The sequence below is a fragment of the Odocoileus virginianus genome, chromosome 9 (genome assembly GCF_023699985.2).
Source record: "Odocoileus virginianus isolate 20LAN1187 ecotype Illinois chromosome 9, Ovbor_1.2, whole genome shotgun sequence".
Taxonomy (NCBI): domain Eukaryota; kingdom Metazoa; phylum Chordata; class Mammalia; order Artiodactyla; family Cervidae; genus Odocoileus; species Odocoileus virginianus.
Window position 1 is genome coordinate 36,433,087 of NC_069682.1, and position 21,587 is coordinate 36,454,673.

Below are 21,587 nucleotides of genomic sequence, written 5' to 3' on the forward strand. Positions count from 1 at the left end.
TTGTTTCCACACTTCCGGTCTCAGGTCTTTCCTGCCTAGTTTCACAGTACTATATTCCTGCCTTTCAGAATACAAAAAGATGATAAAGGGAGAACAGAGCCTAATTTCTTAAAAAGAAAAAAAAGGGGGGGGGGGCGCTAAATGATTAGATCACAGGCTAACCACTTATTTTCATGTGTAGTTTTCATCACTTGTAATACCAGTGAATAAAAGTAGCTAAATAAAATGAAAAAGAATCACAAATGATTGTTAACACCCTTTACTTTTGAAAGGACTTATTTTGGTGGAGGTGAGAGAGAAGTGATACTCTCCCAAGACAGTAACTTTTTCTTTCATGCATTTTACACAGGCATGGTATGTGCCTGCAAACAGTGATAGTTTACATAAGAACTTGGCTGGTTTTTTTTCCTTTCACACATGTGCAACACAAACATGATTATGATTCATCACTTACAGTAGCATCTAGCCTGTTTTCATCTCACCTGTGGCCCTGTGCAACTTAGCCAGTTCAGAACATGGTGCTCCTCTGAAGCCCCTACTCAGACCTCGGGACTCAGAGCCTATGACTCCAGCAGCCAATGCCAGTCTGGTGACCGAAGCAGTGAGGTGGAGAACAGGTTGCTTTTACCTGCTGGTCCTATTTCTTTCTGCTCTCAAACACTCCTATTTTCAAGATAGAATTTAACACTGTAACAACTAGCTTTTACTCCCTTGGGTGACTGACATACTTGAAAATGTAATCATACATTTGCCCAAGTAAATTTGCTAATTGTCCCTACAGGTGAAGAAACACACAGATATGTTTCCAGTCAAATAACCTTGGCAGTGAACAACAAAAAAATAGGCTTGAGAATACGGGCTAGATTAAAGGAAACAACTTCTCAGATTGGTTAACTAAGGCAAATGCTTTTTTGCTTGAGAATATAAGCAATGTATCAGCCAGCAAATACACCATCATCTTGCATTGCTTTGTGTCATGACTTAAAGTTACCGCAGGGTCTTTCACATTCTAAATCAAGGCCAGGTTGCATGAGTCAAGTTTTACGGGTAGATAGTCTCTGCTGCAACAATGCTGGGCAGTGTTTATTGGTGCTCTTCGCAGAAATGCTTTCTTTGTTCACTGTATTTTGGGAAACACAGCCAGGCCTTGCTGCTGAGGATTCATAACACACAGGAACGTGTCAAGAGCCCTAAGAAGACTAAGTATAAAGAAACTTGTCAGCAAGGCTTAACCTAGGGTTTCCCACACTCACTGGAGCATGGGACATTGTTCTTCATAGCTCCTGAATTACTGTTCTTTAAACAAGCCACTGCAGAACTCAGCCAGTTTGGGCAACTGAGTATGGTATAACTGAAATTTTACTAAAATGTTCTTGGTTTTTTAAAAAAAAAATTACCTTGTGCAGAAATGTGGCCAACTGTAAATTATTTTCCAACTGGTGTTTTCATAAACATTTAGTATAAATGGCCATTAAGAAGGTACAGTTATTGATGTTAAAATTAATCCAAGCACGTCCATTTCAACAAGGCATGAACATTTGACCAAGTACTCCCTCTGTGCTGGGTATACTCCTTTTCTAATTTAATCTTTAAAGTGAGCTGGCAAAAGTCCGTAAACTGAAAGGTTAAGTTATGCATCATTAAGTGACAGCTGGGGATGGAACTCAAGTCAGTGACTTGAGACGTGAATAAGTCACAAGTGTCAGATGAATGCATAAAATACCTTTATGAAGACCACCATGAGAAAACTTAAAAGTTACTATGGAATGCAATTAAGAACTTTTATAAAAAGAAAAAGACTTTCAAAATTCTGCAGGTCCATCTAAAATAGATGAATTAGATTTCCTAATGAATGATGGAGACACAAAATGTTTAAGACTCAGATAAAGAAAACCCAGCAGCTAAAGAAAAATTCCTTTACTTACAAACCCCACCCCCAACTAACCCAAGAGCATTTTAAAAATAATTCAAAAGTAGTTGTCAAAAGATCCCCATCAATTCATCACTGATGGAATACCACAAAACTTACAGGAGTTGCAAGAATTCCAAACTGTACATTTATAAAAATAATAAGACATCTGTCAATACGAACAGGAGGGCCCAGCTTCCTGCTCAGCAGTGTCTGCGTCTGGGTCCTGCTCTCCAGCCTCCTTCTCCTGCTGCTGCTTCTTCCACAGCTTGGCCATGGCCAGGAGCTTGAGGTTGGGTTGGTTGGCTGCATCTTCCGGAAAGATGTAATCATAGTATTCTTCCCAGCCTGCATCTGACTACAGGGACAAAGAAAAACAGAAGATAAGCTAACCTGTGGCTGAAATGCATTTTTCAGTTAAAGCAGAGAATCATCACTATAGAGCCCAGGGTTCATATTCAACTTATAGTTATTGTACAAAACAGCATCAAGGCCTACTTTGAAAGTTCTACTTTCAAGGGCAGGCCCTGGAGACCAGGAGTGAGTGAGTACTGCTGGGTGGGTGTTGTTGCAGCTGCTGCTCACTGAAAGCAACAGCGTGGTGGGAAAAGTGCTCCACAGCCAACCAGAAGATATGCAGTGTCCTCCAGCCCACCTTGCAGCCCTGTGAGATTTTGAACTTCTAAAGATTTACTTGCCTTTCACCTCGCAGTGAAGCCAGACCTGGGACTTGGCTCCCTGCCTGTCCCTCCCATGTCCAGTCGGCCACTGACTGCACTCCCCACAGGTTCGCTGTCCCAGATTCCAGCACTGCCTCTCTGATAAAACAGCCTCCCGAGAGACCCTCTCCAACCAGGCCCCCCACAATTCACCCACAGAGCCTCCCCTGGATTAGTTCCCACCTAGAGGCTGAGCTTCAGTGCCCTCCACCTCCTGTCTAATGCTCCAGAAACAACATGCTTCATACAGTTCGCGGAACCAGCTGTGCCAGGAAGACCCTCTGCCAGCCCTCCTCGGGGCTCCACCCCGGGTGGACCGTATACCCTGCTGTGTTCCCACAGCAGCCAGACTGTGACTGGCTCCTTCCCCAGCTGCCGCCTCTGTTCTCAGGTTGTACACATGCCACGCATTGTACAAGCATTTCAAAGTCTGGCATTTCTGCTCGGCTGGCATGGAGGACCAGCGCTGCGGGCTCAGTCCTTACCCCATCATCAGCCTGGACCTTTCTCCTCTTCTTGACCTTCTCGGGCATGAGCTTGTCCACTCTCTCCTTATCTGACGCTGTTCCAAATTCGTCCTCAAAGCTTCGCCACGACTCTAGCAGCATGAGCCTCTCTTCCTTTTCCTCACAGTTTCTCATGGTTTTGTTAGCCTCTTCATAAATTTGTCTGCACTTTGCCAAACTTCCTTCTTTCCCTGAAGACAACTCAAACTGTGCAAAACTGATCCATACCTTAGAAAGAAATTATTACCAAACCAAATTAACCATGTCACCCAGGAAACAGTAACGTAATAATAAAGCTAATTTCTTGTTGACAACATCTGAACATACCTACTGTATTCATCGAGCAGTCTAAAGAATATAACATATTGACTAGCTGCTTCTATATAGTAATGGTGAAGAAGTCTGCTTTTATACTCAATTAAGTATCTGATATAATCTTAATGTCCTAAAAAAAGTTTTCATTTTTATTCATACCTACAATATCCAAGTTACTCACGTGCAGTATAAATACTGGCCTGGTATATAAGCTTAACATTCCAAAGTCCTGAGACTCACAAGCTCTCTGTAAAAGGAAGCCACTTAAAATATACTTAAAAAAAAACTTAAAATATAGAAATACACTATTTCTTCCAGACTGCTGATTCGAGCAAAATCAAAGGTAGCCCACAAATCACAGGATACCTTGACGTGCTGTGTCCGCTGAAGCAATCGTCGGTAAAGATTTCGTGTTCTTTCCGTTTCTTCCTGCTCAATTTCAAAATCAATATATGATTTCCAAAGCACCTGAGAAAGACAAATTCTTAGGTCAGTCTTGACATTTAAGAAGCAACACGCTCTTGTTTGAAGCACAGCCTACCATCTTAACCTAGAACATCCAGGAACCTAGAATTTTCTAAGGAACACACAGTATGTGGATATGACTAATGCTAGTATTTACGAGCTGGCCAATTGGCTAAGAGTCTACATTATGAGAAAAAAGACCTTGGATTTATTTCCAGATTTTCTTTTGAAATTTCCCAAATGCTGGATTTAACAAGAAGAGCAGAGAAACTTAACAAAACACTCAGCACTATTATAAACCTGCCACATACGAGGAACTTGTGTGGAGAAAATGGGCCTAGGTCAGTCAGCGTACACTGTTTTTGCCGTCACTGTAAGTTCCCTGATGTGTCTGAGTTCAACTCAACAAGCATCCAGGGACCAGCTGCCCACTAGCTCAGTACAGCTTGTCAGGGCACAAGGACAAGAAAGATGTAGCCTGGACACCTGGGACCCTAGTCTGTGGGGTAGCTGAGGCCAACTCATGGGACCAGTGACCCAGAAAGCCCTGCCCAGTGCAGTCAGTAGGGCCTGGTAAACAGCTGAGTGAAGTCACCCCAGAGCAAGACTCACAAAACACCTGAGCGAGCCTGGAGGTTCCTGAGAGGTTCATGTTGTCCAGGCTGCAGTTTGGCGCCACCTGGAGGCTCGAGCTTACCCCGTAGCTGGCTAGGCCAGGGTACTGGTGCCTCCAGGAACATCCTGATTTGGTGAGGGCCTAATTCAGGCAAATCTGTGCCAGAAGAACCCCTCCCCTGTACTTCACATGGCCTTGACTGCACTGCCCTGGCCACCCCCTTAGCCTTCTGTTACAGAAAGACAGGAAGAGCCCACCTGTAAATTCCCAATTCATCCTGGTGTCACTGGGGCAGGGCTGAGCTACCCACTAGAGAGAGGAGCTTCCCCCTGCCTTTCTGTCTCTAAAACAGAAGTTCTGATGTTAGTGAAAGACTACAGGTGGTATTGTCTCTATGCTTCAAAAGGCACACATACTTAGATGGTTATCTCCTAAGGTAATGCTGGGCAAGTGTCTGAAATAAAGCCATGGTCATAATAAAGCCAAGCTCGCCAAAAGCGAGCACCTCACCTCTGGCATGTCCAAGCGTGGCTGACTAATGGCTAACTCGTAGATCGCCCGGGCTCGCTCAATATCACCAAGGATTGTCTCTAATTCTGCAAATTTAATCCAAGAAGTACAGTTTTCCGGCCCAAATTCCAGGAACTTTTCATAAAGCTTCCGGCATCTGTCAAATTCTCGAAGCTGTAGCTCCAGTTCTATGTAACCTTTAAATAATTTGTTCTTTGGACATTTGCCTATGGACGTTCCCTGGAAAAGAAGACACCGAGGCAATGCCTGAGTGGGTCTGACTTGTGCAGACATCCTTGACCTGGCCGAGAAGCTGTTACTCCACTGATCAAGAGCCCTGGTGCATCGATCCGGTGAACCACCCCCTCCCTCTTGCAGTACTACTGGCTCCTGACAGAGGCCCGAAGAAAAGCTCCAGCTAGCTCAGCTGTCAACTGGGCCTATTCAGCAAGAGGCAGGGTTCCTGAAGTGTTTGGAAAACTATTTTGAATCTCACCTAGATTCTCAGGATCTCTTATGGAATCCAGATGTCAGAGAACACTTCCCATGATAAAGGGGTTATCAATGAACAAACCCTGCTGCCCACAGCCAGGGGCTTATCAGAAGGACAGCTGCATCTGATCCTATCGAGAAACTTCAGAATACTTGTTAAGGCAGAGGTGCATTTAATACACCAAAAATCTCGCACAGGATCAGACTACTAACAATTTAAGATCAAATCTCTCTAGCCGCAGGAAAGATCTGGTTAACAGGTAGCTGTAACTGTCCATTGCTGACAACAGAATAATTTAAGGATTATCACCCAATCTTTTCTCTAAGGCCCAGCTTTCGAAAACATGTCTCAGGTTATAAAGGCACAGTATTTCTACTGCCTTCTTAGTGGGGGACTGGACAGCCTGTAAACACTAAAATGTAAATTTCCTTCTCAAAGGACTTAATGATGCATCATGATCCTTTATTTACTCACCAAAGCTCTTCTGGCAAACGGTAAATTTTTCTGTCTTATTTCAAACTGTGCATATAGTAACCACATTTTGGCAAATGTGAACTAGAAAACAAAAGCACAAAAACTCACTTAAATTAACATAAGGCCACAAGTGAATTTCCCTAAAGCTTCAGAGCTAGGACAGACATTTTCTCATTAGCTAAGCTGACAATATCTGACAGAAATCACCAAGAGGAATCTGGACACCTCACTGTGACGCAGGGCTCTCCAGCCCCCACTGAAGGGCAGCTTTGTGGGTGTGCGGTGAGCGGGCACAACACGCCCCTCTGTTCCAGAAAGTAATTTGGTCAACATCTCTAGTGTTAGGAAATAAAGCCAACTGCCCAGAGGGGGCAGAGACCACGTGTCCACTGCCCCCAGAACACCCGTGTTCCGTGCCCGCGGACCTCCACGTGGGTGCCAGCAGCCTGCTGGCTGTCCCTGTGCACACTGAGCGCACCTGCTCAGCCTGTTCCCGTTACCATCCTCTAGGAATTTCTCCGTTAGTATCTCTATCAGTCACTAGTCACTTAAGGCTGTCCATTCAACTAGACTGGAAGCTGTTTTCTGAGGCAAAGAACATATCTTGTTCTTATTTATGCTTTCCATGGTGCCTAGCACAGGGAAAGAGCTCATCAACAAATACGTCCACGGGATTATTTCACAAGTAACAGACACAGGATTTTCATGTGTTTAGAACAGAATGCTTACAGCAAACATACCTTTTTATGAGGAATGAGTTCCAAAGAGGCTTGGTAAACCTGTCTTGTCCTCTCGGGATCCTACATTAGGATAAGAAATTTGCACAAAATATTCACATCCAATACTAACACTAATTTTACCATTACTAAAAAAAAATGTACACCCCTAACACTGAGTATGTTTCCGCAAGCTGTTATTTCCATTTACGATCAAAAGCAAACTAACTTTGCATCAAGCTTTGATCAAAGACCTGCCCACAGCACTGAGCCAGCAAGGGAGAGCTTCTCAGTGGAGAGGCTTTCTTGTGTGACAGCAGGAACAAAGACGTTCTGCAGGCTTCGACCAACAGGATTCATCTTTTCCTATTAACTTACACACAACCAATTTCTGAAAATTCTACTTGATTTAAGAGCAAGAATGTGCAATCCAGCTGTGATCCCTAGTTATGAGAAAACCCTGGCAACTATAAATAATAAAACTAAGGGCTGGTTAATTGTTCCCTTTCAAGTGCCTCAAGGTGTAAAAAATAAAAAAAACACATCAAAACTAAAAACCACCTCGCCTGTGCCCACAACAGGTATACAGAATTTAAAATGTAGCAGAAAGAATGTAAATGGCTGCAGGGAAGCCTGTAAGAATGTACAGCGAAATTCCTGTGTGGTCAAGGCTCCACGGTATCAGTTGCCAGCCGGCTGCTCAGTGAAGCAGCCCTCCACTGCCAGGACCCGCTCTGCACCTTGGCCTCCAGCTCCTCATAGAGGGCGTAGTTGATCCACAAGTAGATGTAGCGCTTCCAGTGCCTCTTCTCCTGCACAGGCGGCACGTTGGCGATAGCACGCTCATACACTTCCCGCACCGTCTCGGCCTCTGCATCGCTCTCCACCAAGCGCAGGTAATCGAACCACGCGTCGTAGTTGTGTGGGTTAGCCTGGAAACACCAGGTTGGATTAAATAGAAACAGAACCCAGAGCTGCACCTGCTGGACTAGGCAAACTGACAGAAGACACCAGACTGACTTTCTATATTCTTTTTTTCTAGACTTTACACTATTGAAAAATACCATTCTTGAGACTTTCTAAATAGAAAGGGAAAAGGAGAGAGAAGACAGACTGTTACCCAGGGGTTCCCCAGCAAAGCTCCTTTCACCTACAATAGTCTTTTTTGCTGGGGAGCATCCCAGTTTTTAAGCTGGGTTTCTAAGGTGGCGCTAGTGGTAAAGAACCTCCCTGCCAATCTGGGACATGGGTTCAAACCCTGGGTTGGGAAGATCCCCTGGAGGAAGGCATGGAAATCCACTCCAGTATTCTTGCCTGGAGAATCCCATGTACAGAGAAGCCTGGTGGGCTATAGTCCATGGGGTCACAGAGTTGGACTCAACTGAAGCGACTTAACACACAATTTTTAAGTTTTTTAAAAGAAGGTATAAATGGAAAAATGACTTAGAGGCAAATGCATAAAAACTGATTAACAACTTGTTTTCTGTTTTTGTTTTAAATGAAGCAGCAATTTGAGCACAATTCTGTGCTGGGCGATGCCCTGCACACCTCCCCTCCACAAAAGTGAAGGGAGCTGGGGCCCCGCCTTCCCGCCCCCTGGAAGCCACTGCACTTGGAAACGTAAGGACCCCTGTCTGAGTGGCTCATGCGGGTGGGTGACACAGAGATGAAGGACAGCAGGGACTGGCTTGTGGAAGTGCTTTCCATTGATGGGTTGATCATTCCCAGCCAGATTGAAATGTGACTGTCCCACCTTCTACTTCAGGACTCTCTGCAACTGGCCTGATTCCTGCCCACTTTCCAAGCCTCCTCCTCCAGCTTCCTACTGATTCTGCAAAGCTCCCAGTATCTACAGCCATGAAAACAGACATCTGTTCTCCTAGGTGTGTTTATGGATGTGACTCTGTCTCTGTCTAGATTTAAAATTATAATGGGACTGTACCACTTTCACAACTGCAGAACCTGCCTTCTCATTTAATAATATATCTTGAACATATTTCGCTGACCTCATCTACCACCACTTAGTCCTTTGTTTGGAGCCATCTTAATTAATTTGACCAGGCAGAAATATTTTAAAATACATAGCAGAGAAATAAAGGTAAACACTACTTCCGCTGAATTCAAATCAAAACAGTATGTTACAAAGAGAGATGAGGATGGAACTATAACTACAACAGTCTTGCTCAGGCAGTTAAACTAAAGGGTAATGTATAAAAATGGTTTTTTTAGGTCAATCTCTGACTCTTCCATCTTCTTTAAACAATGAGCTCAAACGGGTTCCAAATTTCCTTTGCTCAAGTTCTTTGTGTCCAGTTAGCTGCCAATACCATGACTTCCGACACTCGTGTGGCAGAGCAAGTCCAAGGGCTGTCTGCTTGCCTTTTCCACCTGCCCCGTTTACCTCCCCCTTCTGGAGTGACTGCCAGTTTACTGCAGACACAGGGTGGGGAGAGGACTGGCTGGCAGGTCCATCAGTGCCGCCCCGCGACACTCACCTTCACCTCCTCCTCATACTGGAACCTCCGCTTGCTCACGATGATGTCTTCGATGCCCCGCCTGTCACCAAACTTCTTCTCAAAGATAGTATAATTTTTAAAGAGTTCCTGGGCCTCCTGCTTCGAGATTCTATCCAGGGCATACTTGTAGATCACTCGAACCCTCTCAAACTGAAAGCAGACAGGATGGTTACTCTTCCAGAACACAGCATTCCTGTTCTAGCCACAAGACGGAAAGCAACCCTGACATAAAACATGACCTTTAAGTTAGACTGTGACGCCTCAAAGTGTCCAAAGTATGGTTTTCCCTCTTCCTTTTGTTAAGCTACTTCGGTCAGGATGGACAGATACTCTGAGCCCCACATTTAAGTCTACCTAATCTGCCAGCAAGGACATCGTTCTTGCATCTCGGACTCACCCCAGTCCCGCCCAGCTGGGTTGTTGTCAAGACTCCCCATGCCGGTCTTGATCACGCACCTGCTCAGCCAGGGCCCTCCCGCCCACCCCCCCCCCCCACTGACTCCTCTCTCCTCTGCACCCCCACACTCCCTGCTCCCACAATCCGCCCCTTCTACCTCCTCAACTCAGCCCTCCACTTCTCCCCGGGTCCCTGCCGGCCCACCTCCATTTCTCTGTGGACCATGTGAAAAGCCCCCATCCCACTTCTGCCGCCCTCCCCCATACACTCCCCACGAAGCAGCCACAGGCCCACCTCACGGCACACAGACAACATCCAACCACTTGCTGCTTAAGACCCTCCACGCCTCCCACCGGCCTGAGGACAGAACCTGAACTCACCCGAGACCTGTGCAAGACCCCGCACTCAGACCCCAGCACATGGCGCTCCCCATCCCTGATTATCTGAACTACGTGAAGGGATTATTTCCTACACATACTACGGGAGAACACAACTGACTCAATTGTGGGCCCATCTTTGTTTTCATTTCAAATTCTGTTCTCAGTACTGAGGGCTCTAGGCCTTTTGTTTCCCAGGCTCATGACTTGTAAAGCCCTTTAATCAGAGCCTAAATGACTAAACTAAATGACTCTTAGTTTGTAAATAATATTCTCATTCTAGATTTAAAGATTTATTTTCAAGTAGAGCACACAAAATTAAGACAGTTGTAATATAATCTATAATCATTACCAACCTACAGGTTAGTGACGTGCACTGCCTTTTCCTTGAGAAATCATATTTTCGTATTTTGAAATTATCTTCTCCAAGGATAGGTAAGAAACTGTAAATGAACTCAATGTGCACAAGAAGTCATTTTTCTCTTTTGCAACATAATTGAGTTCCTTTAAATTTACCTACTTCTTTCTGATTTTCCTCAAATTTGGCAAAGGCAACATAAAGGTGTTCGTCCATATGTTCGTCCCCGAAGAATTCGACAGCCCTCTCATACACTTTACGCGCATGGGCAAAGTAACCATGCTTTTCTTCAAAGCGGGCATACTTAATCCAGTTCTTCACATCAGGGTGCACGAGAACAAGTGAGTGGAATGAAGGAAAAACCAGGCAGAACAACGTGGCTTAAAGAACAAAAACCCAAACCCAGAACCTCAACACCACCCACTATGGCTATGGGGATATTGGAGACCTACTAACCTGTGACTCCCAGGTGGGCAGGGTCTTGTTTCTCTGGCCTCCTCCAGTGCTTCTTCAGTATTTTAGGAGTAGTACAAAGAGGAGTTTGGAGTCATGAAAAGCTGAACCCCATGACTAGCTATGTGATCTGGGCAAGTTCTTACCTTATCTAAGCCTCAGTTTTATCATCTATAAATGATAAGAAAATAGTTAACAACCAACCTCATTTAATGATTGTCAACTATAAATTAGAAAAATGTGTAAAAAACTCTTTGCAATTTCAGGCCAAGAGAATGTGCTCAACAAGTGGCACCTGTTGTGGTATCTGCTTAGTAACAATACCTGAATTACTGATTAAGGAAAAAACACCTGAGAGGACTCTGGATAGCAGAGGAGGACGTGGAGCTCACCTCTGCCCACAAGGACACCAAGAGTACAGCTACACATGGAACAGTTTTCACGGAGCACCTGCTGAACACCAGCAGAGGACCTCAGACACCTGAAAGAACAAGAAAGATGCCCACATATCCAGGTCGGATGGAAGAAAGGAAAACAACAGAGAACAGTACGCGGGACAGGACCTGCACCCCTGGTGGGGGACTGAAGGAGAGGAGAGAGGTCCCATACTTGGGGAAGCCCCCTTACTGCTGGAGAGATCAGCTGTAAGATGCTGATTAACAAAATCAAAGATGACATAATCAGATGGAAACACATGTTCCTCGGCTGGAAGAATCAATGTTGTCAAAAACTACAATACTGCCCAAGGCAACCTATAGATTTAATGCAATACCTATCAATGGCATTTTCCACAGAACTGAAAGAAAAAAAAATTTAATTTGTATGGAAACAGAGAAGACGCCAAATAAGCCAGGGTAATCTTGAGAATCAAAAACAGAGCTGGAGGAATTAGGCTCCCTGACTTCAGACCACACTACAAAGCTACAGTCATCAAAACAGTATGGTAGTGGCACAAAAACAGAAATATAGGTCAATGGGACAGGACAGAAAGCCCAGGTATAAACCTACACACTGACCTATGACAAAGGAAGCAAGAATATGCAATGGAGAAAACAGTCTCTTCAATAAGCGGTGGGAAAATTGGACAGCTACATGTAAAAGAATGAAATTAGAATACTACCTAACACCATACACAAAAATAAACTCAAAATAGATTAAAGACCTAAATGTAAGGCCAGATACTCTTAGAGGAAAACAGAACACTCTGACATAAATCACAGCATATCTTTTTGAATCCCCCTCCTATAGTAATGAAAATAAAAACAAAAAAACAGACAGGACTTAATTAAACATAACAGCTTTTGCACATCAAAGGAAACCATTAACAAAATGCAAAGACAACCCACAGAATGGGAGAAAATATTTGCAAATAAAGCAACCAACAAAGGATTAATTTCCAAAATATACCAACAGTTCATGCAGCTCTATTAAAAAGAAAAACCACAACCCAATCAAAAAATGGACAGAAGATCTAAATAGACATTTCTCCAAAGAAGACAGACAGATGGGGAAAAAACATAGGAAAAGATGCTCAGCATAACTAATTATTAGAGAAATGCACATCAAAACTATAAATATCACCTCACACTGGTCAGCATGGCCATCATCAAAAAATCTGTAAATAATAAATGTTGGGAGCAGACATGGAGAAAAGAGAACCCTCCTACCCTGTTGATGGGAATATAATTTGGTACAATCATTATGGAGAAGAGTATGGAAATTCTTTAAAAAACTAGAAACAGAATTACCATACAATCCAGCAATCTAACTCCTACACATATATCTGGAGAAAACCCTAATTCAAAGACATATGCACCCCCAACGTTCACTATTTTAATTTGCAGCACTATTTACAATAGCCGAGACATGGAAGCAACATGAATGTCCATCAACAAGAGAATGGATAAAGATGATGTGGTGCATACATACAATGGACTATTACTCAGCCATAAGAATGAACGAAATCATGTCATTTGCATCAACATGGATAAACCTAGAGTATCAAAAAAACAAACAAGGCAATCAAAAAATGGACAAAAGATCTAAGTAGACTTTTCTCCAAAGAAGAAATGAAGTCAGTCATACTAACTGAAGTAAGTCAGACAGAGAAAGACAAATACCGTTTATCACTTATAGGTGAAATTTAACAACAGCAACAAAAATGACACAAATAAATTGTTTGGCAGAGAGAAACAGATTCACAGATCCCAAAATCAAATTTATGGTTGCGGAACAGGAAACGTTCGGGGAAGTGATGGACGGGGAAACGAATTAACATACATGCAGTACTGGGCTTCCCTGGCGGCTCAGACGGTAAAGCAGCCACCTGCATTGCAGGACACCTGGGTTCGATCCCTGGGTCAGGAAGATCCCATGGAGGAGAATGGCAATCCACTCCAGTGTTCTTGCCTGGAGAATTTCATGGACAGAGGAGCCTGGTGGACTATAGTCCATGGGGCTGCAAAGAGTCGGACACAATTGAGCAACACACACACACACACACACACACACACACACACACACACACACACACAACCTGTACGTGAGAGAGATCACAGGGACCTACTGTGTAGCACAGGAAACATTTCTGTGGTAAATTACATTGAAAAAGATTCTGAAAAAGAATGGATATATGTATATACATACATACATACATATAACTGATTTAATTCACTGTACACCTGAAACTAACACAACACTGTAGATCAACTGTTCTCCAATAAAGATTTAAGGGGAAAAAAGAGGAAGTTCCTGGTGGTCCAGTGGTTAGGACTCAGTGCTTTCACTGCCATGGCCCAGATTCAATCCCTGGTTGGGAAAACAAATATCCTGCAAGGTGTGTGGCATGGCCAGAAAATAAAAAAAAAAAACAAAAAAGGAAGAAAGAAAAGAAAAAACATGTCATGAAAAGAAAGCTACTATAATCAGAGCCAACAGAGACATTTTTTTATTACAATTTTCTTCTTCATAGGATGTGTTTTTCATCTACTTTCCTTAAAGAAATCATTAAATTTCAAAGTAGTAACACATTCCAATAGGGCAATGATTAAAGAGTATGCAGTCCATGGGGTTGCAAAGAGTTGGACACGACTGGCTACTGAACTGAACATGTTCCAATAGGGCAATGATTAAAGAGCACCGGCTCTGAAGCTGACTGGTTCAAATCCCAGCTTCACCAGCACCTGAGAGGTGCTATCTTGCCTCAGATTCCTCATCTGCAGAAAGAAGCAGCTCCTGAATCGAGGGCTGTCACAGGGATTAAACAACAGTATCTGTAAAGCACTTAGAATAATGCATGGCACAGGGCAGGTGCAATACATGCTCTTGTTAAACTAGTGATATCAAAATGAGTAGTTTCACAGTTAAGATGCTAAAATTACATAATAAAGTTGAGTCTTGTATCTCTCAGTATTATGCTCTATGAAGTCACTCTGCCTGGAGAATACCAAATCGCTACTCCCAGAGGAAATATGTATGCATGATACACACACACATATATACTATACTATATATATGAATACACACACATATCTCACATACACTGTGATTTTAAATCCTAAAAATAACTATCGTTGGCAAACTCTTTTATTTTAGAAAAGAGAAAACAGGTCTCAGAAGTGTTAAGCGACATGTCTAAAGCTGCCCACTAACTGTACCAGAGAAGGAATTCTGTCCTGTTCAGCTGGCCCAGAGCCAGGGCGTCTCCCTCCCCTGCACTGCCCCTCCCGCTCCCTGCCCTGGTCAGCCCCGCAGGACAGCAGAGACAGGAAGGCAGATGGTCGTCTTGTTTGTCCTCCACTGGGACCAAGTGCCTTGGGTGATGCAAGTTTTTCATCACTCTGGGCTTGTCTGCAAATGACTGCCAGTGCCACAAATACTGATTGTGGATTTACGAATAAATGTTAGCAAGTAGGAGATAAACCAGCACAAAAACAGTGAAACAAGAATCAAGCACTGCTGAGGGTGCTTTCCCATCACCATCTCCCTCCTCACAGTCAGCCCACCGCAGGGACTTTTACCTCCCTTCTAAAGATGAGGGAATCTGCCTGCCAACGCAGCAACACCGGTTCGATCCCTGGTCCAGGAAGATCCCACACACCATGGGGCAACTAAGGCCATGTGCCACGACTACCAAGCCTGTGCTCTATCTAGAGCCCGGGAGCTGCAACTATTGAGGCCTGCGTGCCTAGAGCCAGTGCTCTCCAATGAGAGAAGCCTGCACATCTCAACTAGATTAGCCCCCACCGGCTACGAGAGAAAAGTCCGCAGAGCCAAAAATAAATAAGTAAATAATTTAAAAAATAAAGATGAGGACACCTAGGCTCCAAGGAGTGATCAGACACGTCGAGATCACACAGTTAGTAAACAGCAAACCTCTGGACCAACTCCAGTACTGGTGCCCATGACCAACATACACCCCAGAACAAACAGGGTCTTACAGTATTAACTTCCACAAGGAACCACAGTGCTAATACCAAAAGACAAACAAACCTGAGTCTCCCTGGAAAAGACACAATTATCCAGACCACAAACTTTTGTTCTGAACAACTATGTCCCTAGAAGATATAAACGCAACTTATGAAGCAGAAGTTGACTTCTGGGCCAATGTCAGTGACTACATGTCCCAACCAGACCACAGCCCCCCAGCAAAGCAGCAGGCAGACCCGTCAGAAGGATATAGCGCTCGTAGATGGTGCGGGCCCGGTCCACCTCCTTGTATCTCAGCTCGAAGTTGATGTACGAATGCCAGGCCTGCTCCTCCGGCCGCCACTCCATCCAGCGCTCGAACACCTGCCGGGCACCAGCGATGTTCCCGAGCATCTCCTCCATGTACGTGTACTTGTACCTTCAACAGAATCATCTGAACTTATAGGTCACGGTCAAAATGACTTCAGAAAAAAACGGTCTTTCGCAATCTCTGGCTCTAACTTTGTTAACACATCAAGAGTCAGGGCTTTATCTTCCCAAAAGGTGAAGTCAAACATGTTTTTCCTATTAAACTACAAATCTGAAAAGGATCAGATATTGGACAAAAAGGATTTTTCTCCTCATATGTTGCTTAGTTCAACAAAAAGATTCTTCTGTATAAAAGATTGCAACCAAAACTTCAGTTTTGATTACACAGCAATTATACATTGGGGTTATGACTTAACAGACTAAAAGACATTAAACAATAATGAGTGTATGTTTAAAGAAAAAGTAGGATGCAAGATTTAATACATATGATTACAACTATAAATAATTACACAGGGACTTCCCTCACGATCCAGTGGTTAAGAACACCTTCCAATGTAGGTGACACGGGTTTGATCCCTGGCTGGGCAACTAAGCCCGTGTGCCATGACTACTGAGCCTGTGCACTCTGGAGCCCATGAACCACAACTAGAGAATAGCCCATGCTTCACAATGAAGACCCCACATACTGCAACTAACAGTCAATGCGGCCAAATAAACAAATACATGTACACACAGAAATGTGGAAATTTAGTCTACAAAAAGCCATTTCATTAGATCTGGAACGTACCAGAACTGGTTGACCCGAGGCAGAGTCGTAATGGCTCGGTCCCAGATATTCCGGGCGTGGTTGACCTGGCGATTCTTCATTTCCATTTCGGCATATTTCAGCCATAGTGTAATATTTCGGTAGTCCACATCCAAGGCACGTTCATATATGGATCGAGCCCTTGAGAAGCCAAATTTGGAGGGTATCAGTTACAGCACATGCAACACACCTGGCAACCACCTCCAAGGCTCGACTAGTTTTGTCAGGTTGTTTATTGGGAGCGAGGTTCTGGGCATAAAAAGGTGAAAAGATAGGATGTTCTCAGGAACCGTACAAGTTTTAGAGAAAGACTGACATGTATGTAACTGCAATGCAATGTGAAGTTCCACACAAGGAAGCAGAGGGGAAAGAAAGAAAAATGTCAAGTGGAAAAGTTAGTTAAGTGGTAGGTGAGAACTTGGGAAAAGTTCCCAAGACCAAGGTGGGTAGGGAGGGGGGGACCCTGCTGGCGTCAGGGTGAGGAGACGCAGTGAGTTCTGGGCCTGGCCAGGGCAGGGAGCATACTGGGAGAACACAGGAAGGTGGAACAACAGGAAAGGTCAGGACATGATTTCATTTTGTTGGCCACTGGCTTTGAGTGGAACAATTTTTCTTAAAAAAAAAAAAAACAACAAAAAAAACGAATTTCCCAACATGGAGAAAATGGATGGAACTGCACTTCTCTGGCTGCAGAGTGTGAACTGGTGACGAGATCCACCTGGAGAGCCTTCTCCACTAGGACCAGGCAACCACAGAACTCCTGAGGCCACTCAAAGGAACCTTAGGGTCCCAAGGAACAAAGTCTGAAATTTTTTATTTTATTATTATCAGAGGCACACAGTTTTACACATGCTTTAACTTCTATGTTTTTCTATCTGGTAACTTAAGAATTTCTATTTACACAGTTACATGCTCAGTGACTTTACCTCTGAATCTCCTTTAGACTCTCTTCCCATTGTGCATATTTTATCCAGTTACTAATCACAGTCCTGTTTTTTCTTATGTTATCTTCAAAAGTCTGGCAAAAGACAAAAAGGGTCAAATTAAAGGGAAAATAACTAAAGATGACATTGTCTTTTGTCTATTAACCCCTGTACTAAGAAATTCATTCATTTTGCTATTTAAGAGAAATTACATCCTGGAATGCTTGAGAGATAAGAAACCCACTTAAAGAAGGTTAAAGTCGAAAGTTTTTCTTTAAAGTCTTACAGGCAAACAAAGAGAAAACTTCAGATAAAAATAATTACGAGTAGAACTGCTGACATTTTCTCTTATTGTCTGTAACAACTAACTGGTACTTTAATATACTCTACACGTGTTACTAATGAGAAAGCGTTTTTTGAGTCTTACTGTTTAAGTCCTCTCAGTAACGTCTCAGACATTACTGAGGATAATTAAATATGTAGATACAACAGGACGAGCAACAGGATTTTTAAAAAAACAATCCCACATCCTGGGGTGGGGGGAGGTCAGATCAGATCCCCAGGTCCTCGCTTCCCCAGGTGTTACCTCGCAGCACAGAAGGCCCCAACAGACAGAAGAACATGACACAATCTCACTAATTCTGCCCCTCCTCGGCTATCAGTTGTTCTCCCTGGTAAACTCCCACCCGTCTTTGATTCAGCACTAAAAATTCTGTCCGTGGTGGATTTGGTGTAAGACAGGCAACTCGTGGTGTATTTTATGAAGTTTAGCAATAATGCAACCACTTGGTGAGCAGAAGTCACATTACCGCAAGGGGCCAGAAACACGAAATTCTTCTTAAGTTTATAGTCTCTCTAATCAGTGAGGAACTTTTCAAACTCTGGTCTATAAATTCTGAATGATATTGACAGACTAAAACAGACCACACACACCAACCTTCCTCTTCCGTAGTTTGTAATCGTTTAACTCTTCTTCATCTGTAATCTTCTGTTGAGGGGGAGGTGGAAGAAGCTCAAGTTCTCTCTCCTTAGCTTCTCTTAGCAGTTGCTCCGCAGTGATCTGTACTTCAGCTGGGGCTTTGTTTTTCACCTTTTAACACAGGAGACACTTCCATTTTTAGCAGATGCTTTTCACACAAAGTTTAAGAAACAAATGAACTTTTTTTTAGAATGTGAACTTTATAAACGCTATTACAAGATGCCCCCTTTGCATGACGTGCTCCCATTTCTCTATGAAACTAAAAAAAACCCCACAAACATTTTTACTTCATGCAAGGTATTTATCACAAAGCCATAGATAAAAGTCTCAAGAGGAAAGGTAGCAAAAACAACATTTCTCTTTTAGAACAGTATAATAAATTTTGAGGATGCCTAGGTAAAACTCTCAACAGAGGTCTTATCAAGATGTGCACCATGCCTTAACTGGCATTTCAACCTCTATTTACAGAATCCTTTAATTTCTGCCTTGGCCTCAGGTGGATAACTGTCTTTGATTTTTCATGGCATTTCAAGTCAAAGACATATTCAGTAAGTTCCTATCATTAGACTGTAAGCTTCTTGAGGTCTTAGAGCTGTGCTGTCCAACACAACAGCCATGAATCACATTTGGTGAGTCCAAATTGGGCTGCAAGTGTAAAACACACAAGGGGTTTCGAAGACTTAGTATGGGGGAAGAAAAAGAATAAATTATCCAATCAAACTTTTTGTATTCATGACATAATGGAATGACACTATCTTGGCTACACTGGTTAAATAAAATGTATAATTAAAATTCATGTTACCTGTTTTGCCTTTTTTTTTTTTTAAACTGTAGCTATGAAAAAACTTAAAATTATCTATGTGGCTCACATTAAATTTTTATGGGACCTGTGGAACCCAATAAAAGTTTACAGAACTGAACTATAAGAAATACTAAGTATTTAATGCCACGTGGGCAATGATGATGCTGAGGGCGCCTATCTAATGAACAGTAAGTGCCAGAAACTGTGCTGAGTGCTTTCTATGCACTCTCTGGGAGTCACCCAAACGGGTACCTAAAGGACAGGCTCCAGAGAGTCATCTGAGCTGGAGCAAGACGGGAGGGAAGAGTATGTGCAAACGTTTAGGACGAATGCTGTCACATATTAAGCATTCGTTAAGTATTAACTGCGCACGGAAAAAGTCTGATCAGCCAAAACATAGCCCTTGTCATCTCTTCTCACTCCTTGCACTCTCACCCGGGGTTGACTCCGATTACCGCCTTCAGCATAGCTTAACCATCACTTCCTTGCAAAGTTGGCGCTGAAGACTCCGCACACGAGCCCAGGAAGCCACGGCATACTCCTGTGGGGCTCAGGAGCCTTTGCAAGGCTGCAATTCTACCCGTACGGAGGTCACCTCTTAGCCCGCTCTACCCGGAGCCCCAGCGCCTAGCAAGTGTCTGGTTCAGCGGGTCTGTGGTGAAGGACCTCTCTCCTTCCCCAGATAAACACCTTCTAACACAACGACCACGCTGACGCGGGGGTGCCCCCCACGACCGGCTGGCCCTCCCCGCCCGCGGCCCCGGCTCAGGGAGGGACGACCAGCTCTCGGGACCACACACCTCCCGTCCCGGCCACCACCTAGGCCGAGCCAACCCCGTCCCCAGCCTCCTCCCACAAGGCCCCAAGCCGCTCACCTTGGCCACTTTGGGGATCCTTTGCTTCCCGGCCGCGGTGGAGGCCGCCATGGCTGCAGCGGCGACCGCGGGCGAGCCCGGGACCACAGAACACCTTCCCCGAGGGCTCTCCCACACCGCGCAACTTTCCAACAACAGCGGGATCCCGGAACCGGAAGCGGAACTGGCTGGGGCGACTTTTGACCTCTCTCCCGCGCCGTGACGGAGTCAACGTCGTTTCTGTGGTAACCGGGCTGCGCGTCCTCTTCTGAGCCCGGGACTCTGTGGGAGTTGCAGGTGAGGTGAGGAGTGCTGGCTGTCCGCCGAGAGGCGGGCAGAATTCGGGGCTTCAGGGGCGCATCCTCAGGTCGCCTCTGGGATTGGGATGACCGTGCGAGGACGGGTGGATCCGTGAAGCCACGGTATCCCGCAAGGGGATAAGAACCCGGCTCCCGTGCGGATACTCGAGGGCGGGGGTGGGGTAGAAAACTACCATTCCTGGCATGCCTAGCGGCAAGCTTCTGAGCTCCTCGGCCGCCCTGAGCTGGGGTGCATTCTGGGCTTTGTATTCCAGAATGGTCAACTGCCCCTTGGTTTTTGGACATTTGTGATCAAACAATTCTATGGCTTATAACCGAAAGTAACTGGAGGAATTTTAAAGCCAGATAACAGAAAAAAGTGAAAATAAATCATCAGAGTACTAGCAAATAATCCATCCTTATAATATCAGATAAACAATATATCAATCTTAAATAATATTTGATAAACAGATATTTTAAATTTTCTGTCATTGTGTCTTAATGTCAATTTTCTTAGCGCCAGTGCGCTTAACTTTTATTGTTACTGAGTCGTGAATTCAGGTCCGACTCTTTGCGACTTCATGGACTGTAGCACACCAGGCTTCTCTATCCTCCACTATCTCCTGTAATTTGCTCAAATTTATGTCTGCTGAGTCAGTGATTCCATCTAACCATCTCACCCTCTGCCACCCCCTTTTCCTTTTGCCTTCAATCTTTCCCGACATCAGGTCTTTTCCACTGACTTGGCTCTTTGCATCTAGTGGCCAAAGTATTGGAGCTTCAGCTTCTGTCCTTCCAGTGAACATTCAGGGTTGATTTCCTTTAGGATTGACTGGTTTGATATCCATGCAGTCCAAGGGACTCTCAAGAGGCTTGTCTAGCACCACAACTCGAAAACATAAATTCTCTGGTGCTCAGCCTTCCTTATGGTCCAGTTCTCAAATCTGTGCATGTCTATGGAGAAAACCATAGCTTTGACCATACCGACATTTGTTGGCAAAGTGATATCTCTGCTTTTTAATATACTGTCTAGGTTTGTCACAGCTTTCCTTTCAAGGAGCAAGACACTTTTAATTTCATGGCTGCAGTCATCATCCTGTAGTGATTTTGGAGCCCGAGGAAAAAAAATCTGTCACTGCTTCCACATTTTCCCCTTCTATTGGTCACGAAGTGATGGGACTGGATGACATGTTTTTTTAATGTTGAGATTCAAGCCAGCTTTTTCACTCTCCTCTTTCATCCTCATCAAGAGGCTCTTTAGTTCCTCTTCACTTTCTGCCATTCAGTCCAGTTCAGTCGCTCAGTCATGTCTGACTCTTTGCGACCCCATGAACCACAGCACGCCAGCCCTCCCTGTCCATCAC

General features: G+C 44.2%; 2 protein-coding genes across 8 annotated transcripts in view; one reads left to right on the top strand and one right to left on the bottom strand.

Annotated features, from left to right (window-relative positions):
• Positions 1 to 1,902: 1,902 nt before the first annotated feature.
• CRNKL1 (crooked neck pre-mRNA splicing factor 1) lies at positions 1,903 to 20,096 on the bottom strand. The gene is made up of 14 exons (XM_020878450.2): positions 19,946 to 20,096; positions 18,227 to 18,379; positions 17,293 to 17,384; positions 16,349 to 16,507; positions 15,504 to 15,670; positions 10,534 to 10,712; positions 9,219 to 9,389; positions 7,464 to 7,655; positions 6,748 to 6,807; positions 6,008 to 6,088; positions 5,041 to 5,280; positions 3,816 to 3,917; positions 3,114 to 3,362; positions 1,903 to 2,267 (listed from the first exon to the last, which is right to left on the bottom strand). Exons 1-14 carry the CDS (start codon positions 19,994 to 19,996, stop codon positions 2,082 to 2,084), a joined length of 2,082 nt encoding a protein of 693 aa, XP_020734109.1. The 5' UTR covers positions 19,997 to 20,096; the 3' UTR covers positions 1,903 to 2,081.
• A 41-nt stretch (positions 20,097 to 20,137) lies between these two features.
• Positions 20,138 to 21,587, top strand: part of CFAP61 (cilia and flagella associated protein 61) — a 238,393-nt gene continuing 236,943 nt past the window's right edge. For 6 of the 7 annotated variants that reach the window (XM_070472210.1, XM_070472212.1, XM_020878437.2 and 3 more), the window contains exon 1: positions 20,138 to 20,221. The gene's annotated coding sequence lies outside the window, so the exon portion shown is untranslated. Of the gene's footprint in view, positions 20,227 to 21,587 lie in introns of all 7 variants that reach the window. The other variant, XM_070472211.1, reaches the window with a different exon arrangement.

Bases quoted from the DNA above. Each gene is read 5' to 3' on its own strand.
- CRNKL1 (XM_020878450.2), bottom strand. From the start codon at position 19,996: ATGGCGGCCTCCACCGCGGCCGGGAAGCAAAGGATCCCCAAAGTGGCC. The intron at 16,508-17,292 runs GTAAAGTCACTG...TGGCTTCTCAAG, and splicing joins AGTCTAAAGGAGATTCAGAG to GGCTCGATCCATATATGAAC. The intron at 10,713-15,503 runs ATATCCTTCTGA...CATTCCACTCAC, and splicing joins CCGCACCATCTACGAGCGCT to TTGTTCTCGTGCACCCTGAT.